Source organism: Cucumis sativus, chromosome 7 (genome assembly GCF_000004075.3).
Source record: "Cucumis sativus cultivar 9930 chromosome 7, Cucumber_9930_V3, whole genome shotgun sequence".
In the NCBI taxonomy this organism is placed as follows: domain Eukaryota; kingdom Viridiplantae; phylum Streptophyta; class Magnoliopsida; order Cucurbitales; family Cucurbitaceae; genus Cucumis; species Cucumis sativus.
The window spans coordinates 4,025,830-4,044,751 of NC_026661.2; the positions used below are offsets into that span (position 1 = coordinate 4,025,830).

At 32.9% G+C, this 18,922-nt stretch overlaps 1 protein-coding gene across 4 annotated transcripts; it reads left to right on the plus strand.

Annotated features, from left to right (window-relative positions):
* The first annotated feature begins 4,719 nt into the window (after positions 1–4,719).
* Positions 4,720–18,281, plus strand: LOC101203707 (calmodulin-binding transcription activator 2). Of its 4 annotated transcripts, none has more exons than XM_011660482.2 (13): positions 4,720–4,870; positions 8,843–8,962; positions 9,961–10,076; positions 10,315–10,403; positions 11,610–11,652; positions 12,208–12,379; positions 12,560–12,715; positions 12,851–13,173; positions 14,165–14,698; positions 15,023–15,714; positions 16,133–16,715; positions 17,114–17,440; positions 17,835–18,281. In XM_011660482.2, exons 1-13 carry the CDS (start codon positions 4,831–4,833, stop codon positions 17,946–17,948), a joined length of 3,309 nt encoding a protein of 1,102 aa, XP_011658784.1. In that variant the 5' UTR covers positions 4,720–4,830; the 3' UTR covers positions 17,949–18,281. The 4 variants fall into 4 exon arrangements, with proteins under 4 accessions (XP_011658784.1, XP_011658785.1, XP_011658786.1 ...); XM_011660483.2 differs by having other exon boundaries at positions 12,590–12,715; XM_011660484.2 differs by having other exon boundaries at positions 12,593–12,715.
* The last annotated feature ends 641 nt before the right edge of the window (positions 18,282–18,922 follow it).

Genomic DNA, 18,922 nt, shown 5'->3' on the forward strand with positions numbered 1-18,922 from the left:
AGGGCACATGTAAGTGTAATTCCATGGGGTTATTTAAATACAATTTTTCATTGGAAAATTTAAAAGGAACAAAAAAGACAAAAATTCTAAACTCAATGGCTGTCAACATGATTTTTCATTAATTTAAATAATTAATGGTGTGTTTTGTAATTGAATGATTTATTTAAATAATTACTTTGGAGTAAGCAAAAAAAGAAAAGAAAAAGAAGAACAAAAATGGTTGCCAAATGTCACACAAATAGGTATCCTAAATAAAATAATTTCTCATATTTCAACAATTCCAACTTTTACCCTTCTTTTTTTCCTCCTTTTTCTTTCCCTTTCAGTCCCATTCCCATGTCATCATTATGGACACACCTTCCTTTCCTTTGCTCCCTAAGATGCTCTTTTTAATTTCCAACCATATCAATTCTTTTTTATTGGAAAATTATTTTAAATAACACAATTTTTTAAAATATTTACCAACATAGAAGAATATAAATATTTAAAAGTTTCGATATATTTAAAAACCGTCAACGAGAAGGAGAGTGTTTGAGGCAAGTAGTTAGTTATAATAGTTTGATTAAAATATTTTATGTTTTGAACATAGATTCTTTTAATAGTATGTGTTTGGTGCGTAGACTACAAAAATAGTAAATACTGTAATAAAGAATAAAAAAATGATTAATTATTTCAAATAGTAAATACTGTAATAGATAATTTAATTTGTCTGTAAATTTTATTTTTTTGTTTGTATGTTATATTTATCTCGAAATTATGGTATTGCCTTTTATGTCAAAGACTATATTTAGGAAAAAGAAATATGTTATGAATACGATGTTTAAATAGATAAGGTTATATTATAAATTGATACATTATGGGCGTGTATGGATTGAATTAAGAAAAATTGTTTTTCAAAAACTCAATTTCCTAAAAATCGTTTTAAATACATTTTAAAAATCTATTTCAAGTAACTTCCAAACACTCTATTTTTTAATTTCAAAATAACTTATTTTAATGCTAGTGTGTAAAACATACGTTAATATAAGTATTTATGTACAAATATATTTTCTTATCTATATTAATTTTTTCAAGAAAAAATCAATTGAAAATTATAAGTCTAATAGTGATTCAATGTAAAGTAAAGTAAAACACTATTCTTATACATTAACTTTGTATTTTACATTGATTGTTATTTTTCCAATATTATAAAAAAAATAAAGAGAGAGAGAGAGAGTTTTGGCTGGGTTATATTTCCAATATCATAAAAAGAAACTTTAGAAAAATAAAATAAAGTAAAGATTGATTATTGAAAGTGAAGTATAGATATAAAGTTAGCAAAACTTGAGATGTAAAAGTGGCTTTTGTGTTTGTGAACACATGACCTTAATTTGGGTGGATTTAAAAGGTGCTAACTTAAAAGGGGAGCCTTTGATGGATCCAAATATTCTAATTACCTTTTTTTCACACATAAAAAAGAAACAAACAACAACATATTGTTGCCATAAATGTAAAGGAACTTTCTTTATTCACTAATAAGGAAGAAGGAAGCAAATTAGGAATATATATATATATATAGCAAAATATTATCGTCAATTTATAAATGACTATGAAATACTGCTATCTGTGTATATTTCTTTTGCGATAGATACATATAATAGTTTACAGTGATCTCACAAATAGATTGTGATATTTTGCTATATTTGTAAGTATTTTTCATTTAAAATAATCTCTCGATCAGTAAAGTGGCGATTTAATTTTACATTTAAGTTCATAACATTTTTTTTAATTACATTATCGTCTAAAATGTGGTTAATTTTGGTTTATATAATTTTGAATGTATGATTTTAGTTTGTTTTTAAATTTAGTTTATGGAAGTTATATATTTTCAATAATAATTAAAACTTAAAAAGTGCTTATATGAATATGTGTTTTCAAACTTAGATGGAAAAAGTTAATTAACAATTTTTTTATTTAAAAAATAAATAACAGTAAATATCTAAATTTAAGATTTATTGAAATACAGAAAATATATAAATTAGAACTAAAAGTTGGAAAGTACAATGACTAAAATAAATATTTTAATATAAAAATATTAGTTTAGATAATTTTGAAACTTTTATCAAATTACAACTTTTTTAAAAGCAATTTTCTATACTTTCTACTTCCTCGCTCATTTATTAAATCGGGCGTAACTCAATTGACATAATAGCTCATAGTAATCACGTGACATAGTTTAGGGTTTGAGTCATTCTTTTAAATATGTATACTCATACCCTAACCTATGCAATCATATTTATGTTGTTGGGAAATAAAATGTAAAAAGAGTATCAAAGTTTGCTAAATGAACTTTTCCCGTGACCTTGAAACTTGTATGTAAATCCAATTTTTATGACCCTACTTTCGCCTATAAGTTTTACCAACGTCAAATGTTTAAAACCAAATATTTTTCATCATTCATTTCTTTAATTATAAATTTATTACATCTTAAGGTGAGACATAAATTTATACTTTCAACTTTCAACTTTTAGATTTGTTATTCATTCCTCACTCATAAAATCTGACTAATAATTATTTATTCATAAACGTTTGTATGAAAGAGTTATGAGATGAGTTCATCTTCAATTATTTGCTAGGGTATATAAAGTGCAAAAGGCCAAAATTAATGTGGAACTTTCTTCTAGGTAGTGTAATGGAGATGGATTGGATGAACAACTTATTATTGGTTGTCTTTAACGTTGATATATTTACATTGATTATACATGAAGTGTTTTTAGTTACGTTTGTATTAGAAAAACTTAGTTCAACTTACATTTGTTATACATGGATGAAAAATAAGTCTATAATTCAAATCCCACAATTTCATTTGAACGGAAACTTTTTGATTCAATACAAATACATATTTTTGCACATTTTCAGTTCTATCTTATATTGAATATATAATTATTGCTAAGCTATAAAATGTTATTGGTTTAAATACTATTTTTGTCCTTGCATTCACAGTTTTTGTCTATTTTGATCTATATATTTTCAAAATGTTCATTTCACTTTCCAATAGTTTAAATTTTTTGTTCATTTTGGTCATTATACTTTTAAGATGTTCAGTTTAGCCATTGTCCTATCAAAAAATGTTCATTTTGGTCATTCCATTTCTATCTTACTTCATGTTCTCCGTATCAAAGTGGTAACATTTGAAAATTCAAAAGCCAAAATGAACAAAGTTGAAAGTACATTAACAAACAAACGAACATTGTAAGCTTATAATAACAAAGTACACTATATATTTAGATCACTTGATGTAGTGATGATGTATGTTTTGAGGTGAAGTATACAAAGTTTGCCAAAAGAAAAAACAAAAACAAAAAGAATCCCACACATGATCATGTACTCACATGTTTCATATTTTGTTATATGCCCTCTATGTATGGGTAGGGTAGGTGTGGCCTTAAATTTAGATAATCGAGACTCAAACATACCCATGTTTTCATATAACCCATGTTTTCATATAAGTTTAAATCTTATACGATAAATCGATTTGGTCAAGAATCTAAGATAAAAAAGAAATTATATGACAGTAAAATTGTATTTTATGTTTTACATATCAAATTGCAATTTAAATAATTGTTTTAAGTGTATTTAGTAGATATTTTTTTTTTTAAATAAAAAATATAACAAAGTGACAAAATATTTACACAATTTAAAAAACGGAAAAAACCCACCGGCCTACCATGAAAATAGAAAAATGCCTAGTCAACATGTGATTAATTAGTCAGTCGCATGTGTAATATATTTGGTACACGATTTTGTACAAAATTGTTTAGAAGTACACAAATATTTTTGTTTATATTTGATATATAATTGTTTAGACTTGGGTACGTTCGACAATTTTTTTTAAGATTCTCTGACACAGGCAAATCTAAACGATCATGTACCAATATTTCAACTATTTTTGTTCAATATCAAAATTGAGAAAATAAATAACATGAAAAGCCAGAGCAAACTCAAAACATTTTTAAAAAATGGCCAGCTTCAAACTTTTTAATTTTATTATACTATCTTATGTAAATATTTTAGTATTTTAGTATATTTAATATTATATTTACAAATCATTAAATTTTTTTCTTATCCACAAATTTACCTTCAACCCGGTTCAGTCCGTACACTATTTTCTTAAACCCACACCTACTTTAACTTCAAATTTCAAAACACAAAAATGTAATTTTTTGTTTTAAATGAAGAATTTGAAACACAAAGCCATCGAAAAAGACTGTTGTAGGAAAATGATTTAAAATGTGGGATGATATTTATAATTTTGTATATAAAAACAAAAGAGCAGTCAAAATAATATAAAATAAGAAATATGAATCCAAATATATATCTCTTAGTCCAATAAAAATCAAAATAAAACAGCAGCTTGCTTAAAACAATAAAATAAAATACAATAATTAGGAGCTCGAAATTTAATATTGCGTTACATTATTATTACATTATATAATGTGATAATGTACATACGGAATGAAAGAGAAATGGAATGATATGTGGGGGAGAGGATATTTGATTTTTCTAAAAAGAAAAAAAGAAAAAAGGACAAATGGGTCCCACTGTCTCAAAATTCAATTTCGTTTTTATTTTATTTTATAGTGTTAATAAATAAAATTATTTGTTTACTTTTTATTTTTTCCCTTTGGTTTATGAGTTTCCCCGAGGTTACGTCATTCACATTTCACAAAGACTGACTGCTCAAGTCTTTTCCCCCATTTCTACCTCTCTTCCGTTTCCCTTTCCCCTCTTCCACCCCCCCCCCCTAAATCTCTCTCTTTCTTTCTCTCTCTCTGATTCACTCTCCTCCCCATGGCGGACCGTGGATCTTACGGCTTGGCTCCTCGTTTAGGTCAGATTTCAATTATCCTTCTTTGTTTCTCTCTTTTTTATTTTTGATGGCTTTCTTTCTGCTCTTCTTCTTCGCCTACTTCTGTTACTTCTTCAATTCTACGATTGTTTCTTTCTTTTCTTTGATTTCATGTGGGTTTTTCGTGGGTTGGGTAAAATGGGTTGTTTTTCTTTTATTTGGGCCTGGGATTTACAGGGAAGCTGTTATTGAATGGATGATTGGGTTTGGAGCTGGGGATGAATCGGGGCTAATGTGATTCCGTGTTCTCGGTTTGTTTCAGCAATTATTGGGTGTTTCAAATTTGGTCTCATTTGTTCTAAAGGTTATTATTCTGGGTTTTTAGTTTTACTAAGCAGGCGCTTGGACTGGTTTTCTTTAGCTGAAGTTACATCTGAATCATTTTTTTTTTTTGGTGGGGTGGGGGTGGGGTGGGGGTGGGGGTGGGGGTGGGAGGTTCTTTTGTGCTACTGACTTGGTTGGAATTTAAATTTTCGATGGGGAGTTCAAGTTTTATCATTATGCAGACGGAATAGATTTTGGCATGAAACATATGCTCCGTTTGTGAGAAAGAACTTGGGGGATTGTATATTTGACGGATCTTGTTAGTTAAATACCTTTCTATGACCTCAGTGGTTACTTGCGAGTATTTCCGTGGGATTTGAACTTCTACAAACAAACAATTCAAGAGCTCCTTTGATGTTGGATCTTGGACTTGCAACTGTATTTGTTAATCGTTTCTGAAAAACTCAAGAGAATTCAGTTTTCCACGTTGATGGTAGCTATAGGCCGCATAACCCTATGATTTCTCTTATCCCACATAACCCACATAACTGCACAAACACAAGCACGCCAAAGTAGTTTCCTATTGATTAACAGTTGTGAACAATTCATTGGTTTCAAGGCCAATGCTAAATTTAATGGGGTCGTAGATTTGAATTTCCCAGGAAATGTATAAAAAAAAGCCTATTCAGTAGGCATGTATTCAATAGGGAATGATTTCACAATGTTGTAGTTTGTTTGCCTAGTAATCAACGAATAAACCATGTATGATTACATAGAAATTTCTATTTTGAGCATACAAAATCAAGTTCTTTCTTATTAAATTCCCTCTCAAGTATTGAGAACTACATTAATTCTCAAAATCTTAACATTGGCAATAAAGGGATGATTGGTGACGTGTTGAACATGAATATGGAAATTGGTGCACTTGCATCAGTTTTAATAAGAAATGTAGAATTCCTACCACCAATTATAAGTGAGAACCGACGAATAATGGAAAATGTTCATGGTTTTCTTCATTTCCAATTCTCACTGTGGATGCATTATTTAAGTGAAGGTTTGGTTCAAATTCACCTTTTGTATTTTATCACAAATCCTCATATTTGTAAGGGCTTAAACTTTCTCCAAGACATGGGCTAGCATGGTTCTTTCTTAGGGATCTTTATAAGCAGCTTGATAGATTCTATCTACTGGTTCAGGAAAATACAGAAAAAACCTATGATATTGGTCAAATTGGTTGGTTTGAATTATAGTTGTTGGTTAGGTAAATTTTCTAAATATAACATGAAAAGACGTAGGCTGCATTTTGTGTAGTATATTTTGGTAGTTTTCTTTCAATTTGATTTGGTGCTTGGCGGAGGTGGAGTAGTTGGTTAGGGTTAGTAAAACAATGGTTTCAAAATTGGTTTTGGCCAAAATCCCTCTTGAACCAATTACACCCGTACTTCCTTTCGTTTATCACCTCATCATGCATGTGAAGATAAGATTGCTCACAAGTTCTTGGGCTTGATGTTTCTAAGATTTTTTAGTGGAAGATTTGGTGTGAAGGGATTAGAGAATTATAGTGAAACAGAAGGAATACATGCAAATGCTTACATCACTCTTTTCTTCATCCATGCCAATTGAGATATATTTTGCTAGTTCCTTTGGATTTTAGTTTAAAAAATGGCCTATCTTTCTTATCAACTATTTTAATGAGAAATCCATTTTCTTTGAGAAAAATGAAAGATTATAAAAGGGCACACCACATACATAAACACACCTCAACAAAAGAAGCAAAAAAAAAAAGCACATAATGGGCTGGCCTAATGGTAAACAAGAGCAATGGATTAATAAAGTAGGGTCAATCAGGTTGTTTGGTGAGAGCAGTTGAGGTGTTTGTATGCTGGTCTCAACACTCACGGATATATTAAAAAGAAGTCTAGCTATACACCCAAGGGCTTCATCCAAGAAAAACAAATCGAGGGACAGTTACAAAATTCCTAGGAACTAGACATTTGAAACCTTTTTAAACCACTACAATTTTTTCTATTTCTCTTAAACTTAATCTTTGTGAGGTAGCAAAAAAGCGAAGCGCCAAGAAAAACAAAATGAAAGAATACAAGGATAAGCAAAGAGACGTTAATAGAGTTGGTTTACGTTTTTATTTCTATCTTCATTTTTTATTTTAAAACTCGAGGACAAGTTTTTTTAGGAGGAATAGAATATGATGTAATAGGTTTTAGGATAACTTGGTTTAATCATGTACAATTCCTCTTTTCCTACTTTAGAAATTAGTTTCCTTTTAGTTATCCTTATAAGACTTTTCCTTGCCTCTTTATATCTAGAGAATCCCTCTTCTTGTATGGGACAACTTTCATAAGTAACAGATTTGATTGAATTTTTGGAGAGAATTCTCCTTATATCTCTTTAGGCTACATTAGATGCACACAAAAAGAGAAGGAAAACTGCAAAGAGGGCCTCCAATCAAGCAAAATAAGACAATCCTAATGGATAATACAAAAGGTATCGCCACCAAAGCCCACAAAGTTAGGAGAATGCTCAAGCCCTTTAAGAACTCTATCGTTCATTTCACCCCAACAAACCTAGTATAGATAACCTCTCCACTACGATAACACACAACCCTTCCACTACAAATCTATTATAGATACTAATCTAGTCCTTGTGTTGTTGAATTGATTGATGCATATTAATTTTTCCCTTTTGGTTCTACACTGAAAGGATGCCAAAAATTGATTTCAAATCGTACTAAAAAACTTTCATTTCCAAAGAATGTGGTCCAAGCCCTTTGAGGCACCCCAACGAAGAGTTTGCCATGGTGGCCCTAACAAAAGAAGGAATGCCTGGTGTATATCTCATTCTTGCTAAAATAATATCTTGTGTATGTGCAATATACCCTCTCCCATGTCCAATCACATGAAAGAGAGAGAAGCTTGGAGTCAAAAACCTGAGAGCCTATGTTTTATTCGTGAAAAGGAAACAGACCTTTAAATTTTTTGTTTTTGGGATAGAAGACAAGAATATGTATTAACAAAGAGGAGCATACAAAAAGGGGGAGATGAGATAATCTCATTGCACCAAAAGGGTTACCAAGAAGATTTCTAGTTTCTTACCCGATAAAGAAAGGCTCTTAGTTGGCATAAATGCTAGGTTTTGGTAGTTTGATCTTCGGTAAGTTTTTATTATTTAAAAAAAAATTGTTCGTTGTTTATTGGACTGTTAAAACTATTTTGTGAGAAGAAAGATTACATGTTGATATTTTGTTTTGTTTTTGGTTTTTGGATAAGAAATGGTTTTGTTGAATAAATGGAATATCCAAGGCAACACTGTTGATATTTTGTTAATGTGCGCATATATGCTTTATGGGAAATATTTTAACCAACCCGTTCTTGTTGTATGTACTGTTTTTTAAAAATTAAACGTTCATATCTTGTTTGGTTTTGTCTGCACTCTGGCTTTTAGTTCTCGAAGCTCCAAGTTTGCCATACACTTGCTCACTTTTCACAGCCGTTAAAACTTCTGTATTGAGCATTGGCTTTTATTGAACAATTTTAGTAGGCCATAAAGCGTAGTCTTAATATCTACCATTGGCCATCATTTCTACTTGCAAAACACATGTACTTTTTGGGTTTGTGAAGTGAACTACTGTTTGCATTTTTTCTTTCATGGCTGACACAGCCTATATTCATGCAGATATCGAGCAGTTATTGGTAGAAGCAAAACATCGTTGGTTACGTCCAGCTGAAATTTGTGAAATACTCCGTAACTACACCAAGTTTCGTATTGCTTCAGAGCCTCCAGATAGACCATCAAGTATGATTTTTACAATCGTTACTTAATAAATATTTTGGTTATGTGAACTTGACTGCGGGGGTTGCTTGAGGTTTTCTTAATCAGTCTTATGTACTCTATTATTATCTTTTGTTTTTCTTCCTTGAGACGATCAACACAAATTAAGATAATCAAAGGTTTTTACCAGGAATATTGCCAAACCAGCAAATAATTTGAATACAGAATATGATTACTTGATCATTGTGGAACAACTAGCAACAATCTGACTTGTAAAATCTGAAAATTGAATTGAAATCACATAAATGGTGAAACAGAATAAGATCCTTTTTCATGTCCTGTCACACTTGATGTATATCCACATCTAAGCAGAAACTGGAAATTTTAACTTTTCGGCCATGTTGAATTTTTTTTCTAAAAGTCACACCTGGCAAAGATTGTAACGTCAGTTTACTGCAAAGATTGAAAATTTCATTTACAATTCATAAGTAAGTTATACTTCAGATTCTCCTCCAACGAGAAAGAATATTAGTTATACTTCAGATTCTCCTCCAACGAGAAAGAATATTGGTTTTAAGTACTATCTATAGTAACGTCAGTTTACTGCAAAGATTAGACTTGAAAAACCCTGAAGATTCGTAGTCTATACTAAGGCACTAAAGGCAGCCAAAGAGTAAGCCATTCCAAGGCTGAGTGCCTCTTTGAAATTTTGGCGATAGCTGCTTTCCAATTGTGCAGTGGCTCACTTTCCCTTGTTTCCATGTCTCCCTGAAACCACTATGCCATTGCACCAGAAGTTGTGCTCCTTCCCAACCTTATATAATTTGGATATTATGTTTTATTGAACAATAATGACATGGTTAGATTTTATGATGAGAAATGGAACTTAACCTATCTCTTTCATCTCTTCTTCTCTTTATCTCATCATAGTTCAACTAGTTTTGCTCTATTTACCACTAACTACTAAGGCTAGCATTCCTTGGACATTACTATTCCCGTTAACATTTACATTTACCTTTCAGGTGGGTCACTTTTTCTTTTTGACCGGAAGGTTCTGAGGTACTTTAGAAAGGATGGACATAAATGGAGGAAGAAGAAAGATGGCAAAACTGTAAGGGAAGCTCATGAGAAGCTGAAGGTAACTTACAGAAGTCACCATTTTCTTAATCTAGATTTTTTTTCTCTACAATCACAAAATTAAGCTATTAGCTAAGGTATTTTATATTTATTTATTTGTCTTGTTTTGATATTCTTTTTTCCTTACTACTAGATATTTGGGTTTTTCTTGTTTTTTCTCTCTTTTTACTCTTTTTAATGGGAAACACGTACTTTGTTATTTAGTTTTGGAAGTAACTTTTCTTTAACAATTTCATTAGGTTGGAAGCATTGATGTATTGCACTGCTATTATGCCCATGGAGAAGAAAATGAGAACTTTCAAAGGCGCAGCTATTGGATGCTTGAAGAGTAAGTATGATGCCGCTGTAAATCTTTCTCATCCTTTCCCGTTTACATTTTCTTTGTAATCTGCTTTATGCTTTGTTCTTGTCTTTCATCAGATTGATTCTTACGTTTTTCCCTCACAAACTGTTTTGGAGCACGTTTGTTCAATTTTTCTTTTGTGACCATCACATTTGTACTGAGATCAGGATGGTGCTCTTTTGGGATAAGATGTAGGACTATTATCGTGAAATATGAAAATTGAAATTGCAAACAAATAAGGCCATGTGAAAAGAACCTAGGCTAAGAAATATAGTGGAAAGAAAAAAAAAAACTTCCAATTGAAGACCCAAAATAACAATAACAAAATCATAATCTTGTTTTATGTTTCATAAATGTGAATAGTAAACTTAAAGAGGTAAATTTTATGCCACTAGAGGTTGAAGATAAAGTGTACCTCTTCTCCTTTCTAATCTTACTTGTGGTGGGGCATTATGAGTGGGATAATTCCTTAGAGGTTGACGACAACGCCCTTAGGGGTTTGAGGTGGGTAGAGACAAATTGATCTTTTCTCACCTATAGTTCGCTGGTGAAATTGTAATGAGAGTGGAGGGGTACATGATGAGTCGAGACCTCGTCTGAATGGGACCGATCTTGAGAATATGAAAGTGAGGTTGAAAAAGGCTTAAAAGAATTGGTAGTCATTGGCCCACTACCTAAGGTGAACCTTTTTGGTGGCTCAATCATAGGAACTCTAGCATCATCTCATTATGCTTGGCTTTGACCGTTGGGAGTTTTCTTAACGAGATATTTTAAAAAATTTTGTTCAATGCAAAATTACCTAAAGTATCTCCATAACCAATCACTAAAAAGGGCAAAAGGGGAAATAAAAAAAGTTCTTCTCAATATCCCTTTTTAGATTAATTGTTGCTTCTTACTATAGCCTCTCTGCTTAGATTTAAAATTTAAAAATTATTCACTTATTTTAATAAATTAATTTCCTTTTTCATTATTTGAGGCATTTTTAAATATAGCAAAATGAACCAAAATATTTACAAATTATAGCAAGCTTTTAGATCTATCATTGATAGACATTCATAGATTGATAGAATTCTATCAATGTCTATTTTTGTTTGAATTTGAAATTATGCTATATTTTGTAAATATTTTCCGTAGTTTTGCCATTCGCGATAATTCCCCTTTTTTCCTCACTGGCTTGTTTGCTTGTTGCAGGCATTTAATGCACATAGTTTTTGTCCACTACTTGGAAGTTAAGGTAATATAGTGCTTTACTTGTTCGCTCTTTCTGTTGTCTAATTTATCTAATTTTCCTTACCGTTATTATTTTAATTTATCTTGATTTCTCTGAGAAGTTATTGTTTCCTTTAATGGGTATGTCTTCTTTTATTTTCATTTTTACAATGAATAATCTAGTTTTCTTATTTAGGTAAATGCAAGGCGAAGTTCTTGACAAAATGGTCAAAAGTCAGATGTTTATGAATTTTTTTATTTGGGCCTAATGAGATTGTATTAGTGTTTTGTATTAAGTATGTGAGGTCAAAAGTTAAAAGCCAGATGTTTATGAATTGCTCCCTCATGCTTAAATGGAACATGGAATGCTCCCATACGCAAATACGCTAAAAATCTTTATTTAATGGCTAAGATCTCATTCTTGATTGGTATTGACCCTAAATACGATAGGATGAAGTAGTTTTCCATCTTTTGCAAGCATGTATTGTTAATGCATCTTTAGTTTTTTAAAAACAGCTTTGGATTTTGACATTAATATTTAATTTATTTATTCAACTCATATTATCAATTTTTAAATCAGGGTAATAGAACCAATGTTGGAGCTGTCGTTGAGACTGATGAGGTTTCAACAAGTTCACAGAAGAGTAGAAGTTCTAGCTATTCCAGCAGTCATAATCAAGCAGCTTCTGAAAATGCAGATTCCCCCAGTCCGACTAGCACTTTGACATCATTTTGTGAAGATGCTGATAATGGTATTTTCATTTTCCTTCGCTGTTTATTTCTTGCTCTTTTGAATTTTTTCTATTTTTATGTAGATCTCAAGGTCTTGAGATTTTTTTTATTCAGTGGATGAAAAAGTTACACATAGATGGTGCTTTGGCTTTGGTTTTTGTTTTTGTTTGCAAAGTTTTTACTCTACATTTATTATGGAGGTTGCTACTTGAATTTGCAATTTGGTGCAGAAGACACTTACCAAGCAACTTCAAGATTTCACTCATTTCCCACGTCACCAAAAATGGGAAATGGTCTTCTGGTGAATAAACCAGATGCTGGTCAATCAAATTTTTATTTTCCTCATTCCTCTTCCAGTAAGGCCATTTAAAAATTCTTCCCCCAAACCCCACTACAATAGTTTAAATATACAATGTAGTCATCAAGTTCTCTTTGATAGAAGCTTTGACATAATCTTACATTTCACATGATTGAATTGTGTAACACTCCAGACAACGCTGAAGCTTGGTCAACAGTTCCTGCTGTGGATTATGTAACACAAGTCCAAAAAGATGGACTTGGGGGTAACGGTGGTGATACTAGTATGATGGGTTCTCAGAAGACACTCAGTTCTGCCTCGTGGGAAGAGATCTTGCATCAATGTACAACTGGTTTTCAAACTGTACCTTCTCATGTTTTAACCTCTTCAATTGAACCTCTGCCTTCTGGAATTGTCTTTGGACAAGAGAATTCAACTCCTGACAAGCTTTTAACCAGTAATAGTGCTATTAAAGAGGACTTTGGGAGTGCTCTGGCAATGACATCAAACTGGCAGGTATTTTGAATTTGTTCATTTCCATTTCTTCTCTTAAATCCAATCTTTACATCTGATTGAAGAAAATATTTCAATCTACCTAGGCCTCAAAGCCCTCCCAAGAAAACTTGGTTTGGTTTGGTTGGGTTGGGCTATGGTAGACTAGATTTGGATGGTGAAGTTTTTTTGTTGTAGAAAGTTTTCCAGCCTGGCATTGTATCACAGAGGGACAAGTGATTCTTAGCCTGGCTAGTTTTTATAATTTTCTGTTTCATACATGCACACATACACACTAAGTTCAACATTATGTAGGGTAGGTGGTAGGGTGGGAGATTCAAACCTCTGACCTCTTGGTCGAGGGTACAATGCTTTATGCAAGTTGTGTTATATTGTTTACATACTTGCACATATTTAAACAAGCGGTTCATTTAGTCACTTATCTATTTCTTTAGTACAACATTTGTGGGTCGGGAATCGAACCTCCCACCTCTACATTAGGTCATGTTAATTACTGCTGAGCTAGGTTCACTCTAGTTGTATTTGCTTATCTATTCCTTTTTTTATCTAGGTAACCAACTTTTTCTCTAAAAGAATGAAAACATATTATTTAAGAGAAGTTGATAGAAAAAACTATGGTTGAAAATGATGAGTTCTTTGATTACTCTGGATATAAACTTTATGAATGTGATGACTCGTGCTATTTTGTAGGGAGTTCGGCTTGGGTTGGTTTGGACTCATGCTCGAATTCTTAGGTTGCTTCTAAAGTTCCAACTGTATTCTAAATCTAGATATAGGTTTGTATGAGGTGGTAACGTAGGAAGGTTGGAGTCTTTAGATAAAAATGTCACATGAAAGTCATTGGTCACCTCACCTCTTATTTCAAATGGAGTTTATGCTATTCAATTGTGTTCTTGCTCATTCGTAGTGTTACTCGACACTCCTAATACGAAAGAATTAATTAAAAATTGCATGCTACAGATCGTTATAACTTTTTTTTTGGATTCGACTGCAGGTTCCTTTTGAAGACAATACTTTGTCCTTTTCGAAAGAGCACGTTGATCATTTTCCAGATTTGTATTCAGTTTGTGACATAGATAGCAGGTTAACTGCGCAGAAATCTCACGATGCAACTTTTGGAAGAGGTCATGAGATGTTTTGTGCTCATCCTGGCAAACAAAATGAGGAGATTTTGCCAAACCTTGAATTACAGTTCAAAGAAGGAGAATCGTATTCAACTGCGAGGTTGAGTTCTGACAATGATATGTCTAAAGAAGGTACTATCAGCTATTCTCTGACTTTGAAACAATCATTAATGGATGGAGAGGAGAGTTTGAAGAAAGTCGACAGCTTCTCAAGGTGGGTATCTAAGGAGCTTGGAGAAGTTGATGATTTGCACATGCATCCATCATCTGGCTTGACTTGGACCACTGTAGAATGTGGTGATATGGTTGATGATTCATCATTAAGCCCTTCTATTTCTGAAGACCAGCTTTTCAGTATAACAGCCTTTTCTCCAAAGTGGACAGTTGCAGATCTGGACACTGAGGTAAACCAATGTTTGTAAAACTGAGAAAGAGTTATATTTTCGATTAATCTTGAGAACTGACCCATCAAAGCCTTTGAAATTCATGGGTTTACTATCCCCATTTGTCTAGATTTTCTTATTGATTTCTTTCACTTCACCCACTCTAAATAATATGTTATTTTCTTATTTTCTATGTTTTACGTAATTTACAGACTTGTGAGTCATTGAAGGTTTGTGGTTTATTTTTTTTCAACTATATATGAATTTTATTTATCTATTAAAAAAACTATCCCTATTTTTTATTTCCAGAAAACTAAATATCTTATTTTCTTTTTACTCAATCAGGTTGTGGTTATAGGGAGGTTTATGGGGAACAATAATGGCACAAACTGCCATTGGTCATGTATGTTTGGGGAAGTTGAGGTGCCTGCAGAGGTTTTGGCTGATGGAATCCTGTGCTGTCATGCACCACCACATAGTGTTGGGCGAGTCCCCTTTTATGTTACATGTTCCAACAGAGTAGCTTGCAGTGAGGTGCGTGAATTTGATTACTTAGCGGGCTCTGCGCAAGATGTAAATGTTACCGATATATACAACGCTGGTGCTACAGAAGAATTACGTATGCATTTGCGATTTGAGAGGTTACTGTCTCTTGAACCTTCAGATCCTTCAAATGACCTCTCTGAAAGTGCTTTGGAGAAGCAAAACTTAATCAGAGAGCTTATCACAATAAAGGAAGAAGATGATACTTATGGGGAAGATCCAAATCCTCAGAATGATCAAATTCAGCATCAAAGCAAGGAGTTCCTTTTTGTAAAGCTGATGAAAGAAAAACTGTACTCGTGGCTTATCCACAAAGTTATTGAAGGTGGCAAAGGTCCTAATATATTGGATAGTGAGGGGCAGGGGGTAATTCATTTAGCAGCAGCCCTCGGTTATGATTGGGCCATCAGACCAATTGTAGCTGCAGGAGTGAGTATCAACTTTCGAGACATTAATGGATGGACTGCTCTTCATTGGGCAGCATTATGTGGCAGGCAAGGATCCTGAAACTCGCAAATGAAAACCCTTTCATTCATGCTAATCTGACTCATTGATAAAGCTCAAAAGAATGCTTGGTGCCTATTCTTTCAATATCAATCATCAAGAAACTTTTATTTCCTCAAAAGTTATCTTGAAAATTCATGAAGATACAAAATAATGGTGCTGACTGGTATCAGTTACTTTTTTTTCTTCATGTTAAGCATATATAGTAGGATTAGTGTAGATGCATGTAAGAACCTAAAAAGATGGAAGGAAGAGTAATGCTAAAAGTTATGAGATATTCGAGTATAACGAATGTAATAAGTCATAATGGTAAATATTTAGAAAAGTAATGTTTTGTTCTCCTCCTAATTGTTTTCTGCTAATCCAAATTTAAGTAGATTTCCATGCTGATGACCCTGTTTCATGCAGGGAGTTGACAGTTGGAACCCTTATAACACTGGATGCTTCTCCTGGACTGATGTCAGATCCTTCTCCAGAAGTTCCTTTGGGCATAGTGCCTGCAGATCTTGCATCTATTAATGGACACAAAGGGATCTCTGGTTTCCTCGCAGAGGCAGCATTGACCAGCTATGTCAGTTCCATATCAATGGCTGAGACAGTACAAGATGGTGTGTCAGACGCTTCAAGGACGAAAGCTGTGCAAACTGTTTCTGAACGAAGGGCCACACCGGTAAATGATGGTTTCATGCCCGGCGATTTGTCCTTGAAGGATTCATTGACTGCTGTCTGCAATGCTACTCAAGCTGCTGGCCGTATATATCAGATATTAAGAGTGCAGTCGTTTCAGAGGAAAAAATTATCAGAGTGTGGAACTGATGAATTTGGATCCTCAGATAATAGTATTCTTTCATTTATGAAAGCCAGGGCACGTAAGTCTGGACTAAGTAACAACCCAGCTCATGCTGCTGCAGTTCAGATACAGAAAAAGTTCCGTGGTTGGAGAATGAGAAAAGAATTCTTGCTAATACGGCAAAGAATAGTGAAAATTCAGGTTTACACTCTCATACGCAATTAATAAGCTCCATTACATTGGTGATATTTTAGTTAATTATGAATATTTAACTGAGTGAGAATAGGCAAGGAAAACTTCTAAGTTCTAACTCTTAAATTTTCTTGGTATGAAACGTTCTTGGACAATAGACGAACAGGGGAGAATTTATATTTACTTTTATGGATTTAATTTTCTTTCGGTATCTATTGATTAGTTCAGTATGTAATATCCTAAGATTCTGATATTTTAGTGTAGTGAGGAATAATTTGAAATGCAATGTAAAGATTCCCTGCTTTCGAACCGCTTTTTACTTGATTTATGATTTGTGATTAGTGAGCTTTCTTCTGCTACATGAAGGATGAAACAGAAAATTAACTTCGAATTTTCATAATTTTAAGGCCCATGTCAGAGGACACCAGGTGAGGAAGCAATATAAAAAGATTGTTTGGTCAGTAGGAATGATAGACAAGATTATTTTGAGATGGAGACGGAAGGGCAGTGGTTTGCGAGGCTTCCGATCGGATGCAGTTCCCAAGGATCCACCCGCCTTGATGGCACCACCTACTAAAGAGGATGATTATGATTTTCTGAAGGAAGGAAGGAGGCAGACTGAGGAGAGATTTCAAAAAGCACTTACTAGAGTCAAGTCCATGGCGCAGTATCCTGAGGGACGAGACCAATACCGTAGGCTTCTTACTGTTGTTCAAAAGTGCCGAGAAACCAAGGTATTAAGATCTGTAGCATTTCATTTTTTTGCTCAGTCTTGTTTTGTCATAGATTCTAGTTTTAGTTCCATGCCAGATGTTGACCCTTAAATTGCGTTGAATTGGGCGTTCTACGAAGTTGATTATATTATAGTTTGTTCTAGATAATTATCATCTTGCCTGTTAGCCTATGGCAACAACTATTTCAGTTGTCCATCTGATAGTATGTGTATATATTTGTTGAATAAACTTAAACTAATTTCATTTCATAGTAGTTTCGAGTTTCATTTTGAAAGAAGTTAATAACGTTTAGTACTTTGGTTATAGAACTTTCTTTCTTCTCCTACTGATTTCTGTGATCAAATGTAATTGTGCATTGATGGCTTGTTCTATTGTTTGCAAAAAAAATTATCAGGGGAGTGCTATGGTTGTTACTACTACTTCAGAAGAGGTAATAGAAGGCGATGACATGATTGATATCGACACCCTGCTGGATGACGATGCTTTGATGTCTATGACATTTGATTGAGAAACAGATTTGTGTTATCAATCAACCTTCTGCTCTGATGCTCCTAACTTAAGCTTTTGCTTGTAAATACAACTCTAACTAATGTATCAGATTCAGATCTTTATATATGAACACACAGTATTTGGCTGCCTACCAAACAAGGGTATAGATTTTATAGGTTGCTGATAGGTTTACCTGATGTAATTTATGGAGGAGAACCAGATTGTGTCAACTGATTAAATTCGAACCAAATTACTAGAGAATTTGTATATGGAAAGTACACTTGTTACTGCTACAATTTGTATGTTTTAGTGTCATTTTCTGAAAGGTAATTTTGAAGTTTGCATTGCAGCACATTTCGTTTTATTTTTCTAGTCTACTTTCGTTAAAAAATTTCCATCAACTTCCCATTTTGAAGATTTGTTGAATTTAGTGAAATGTTTATATATCTAAATGATATTGGGTGTTCTTGATCGACTTTCTTTTGGGTTGTCAGTATATTCGAGTTGTAACAACAAAACAACACATGGTAGACCAAAATTATGTACGTATAAACAGAATGAAAATCCCTTTCACTCAATTTAGAAACATGGTCAGGTCATTTTCATTTTAGTGAAAGAAATCATCAAGCAAGGAGCAATCCAAAGGAATGATAGGCATTTTTACTCATTTTGAAGTCACATCGAAAATGACTGAGAATTCAAGTGAAGAAATAACTCGATTTCTTTTCCCTGTTAGGATATTTGCTCCTTGTTTGATTTTAAAATCTCTAATTTTTTAAAGAGTATTGCCTATCTTAATGAGAGAAGAGGCAAGATGTTTATCCAGAAACCAATTCCTGATAAATCTTCAAGCTTGCACTCACTAGTACAAATGCTAGTGATTGTTTGCTTTCATATTGATGATGAATGATATGCATTATAGTTTAGGTAAGTGGCTAAGTGGAAATTTTCAAAATCCACATGAAATTTTGTTGCTCAAATCTATGGTGGATA

Bases quoted from the DNA above. Each gene is read 5' to 3' on its own strand.
- LOC101203707 (XM_011660482.2), top strand. From the start codon at position 4,831: ATGGCGGACCGTGGATCTTACGGCTTGGCTCCTCGTTTAG. The intron at 10,077-10,314 runs GTAACTTACAGA...CAATTTCATTAG, and splicing joins AAGCTCATGAGAAGCTGAAG to GTTGGAAGCATTGATGTATT. The intron at 16,716-17,113 runs GTTTACACTCTC...CATAATTTTAAG, and splicing joins AAAGAATAGTGAAAATTCAG to GCCCATGTCAGAGGACACCA.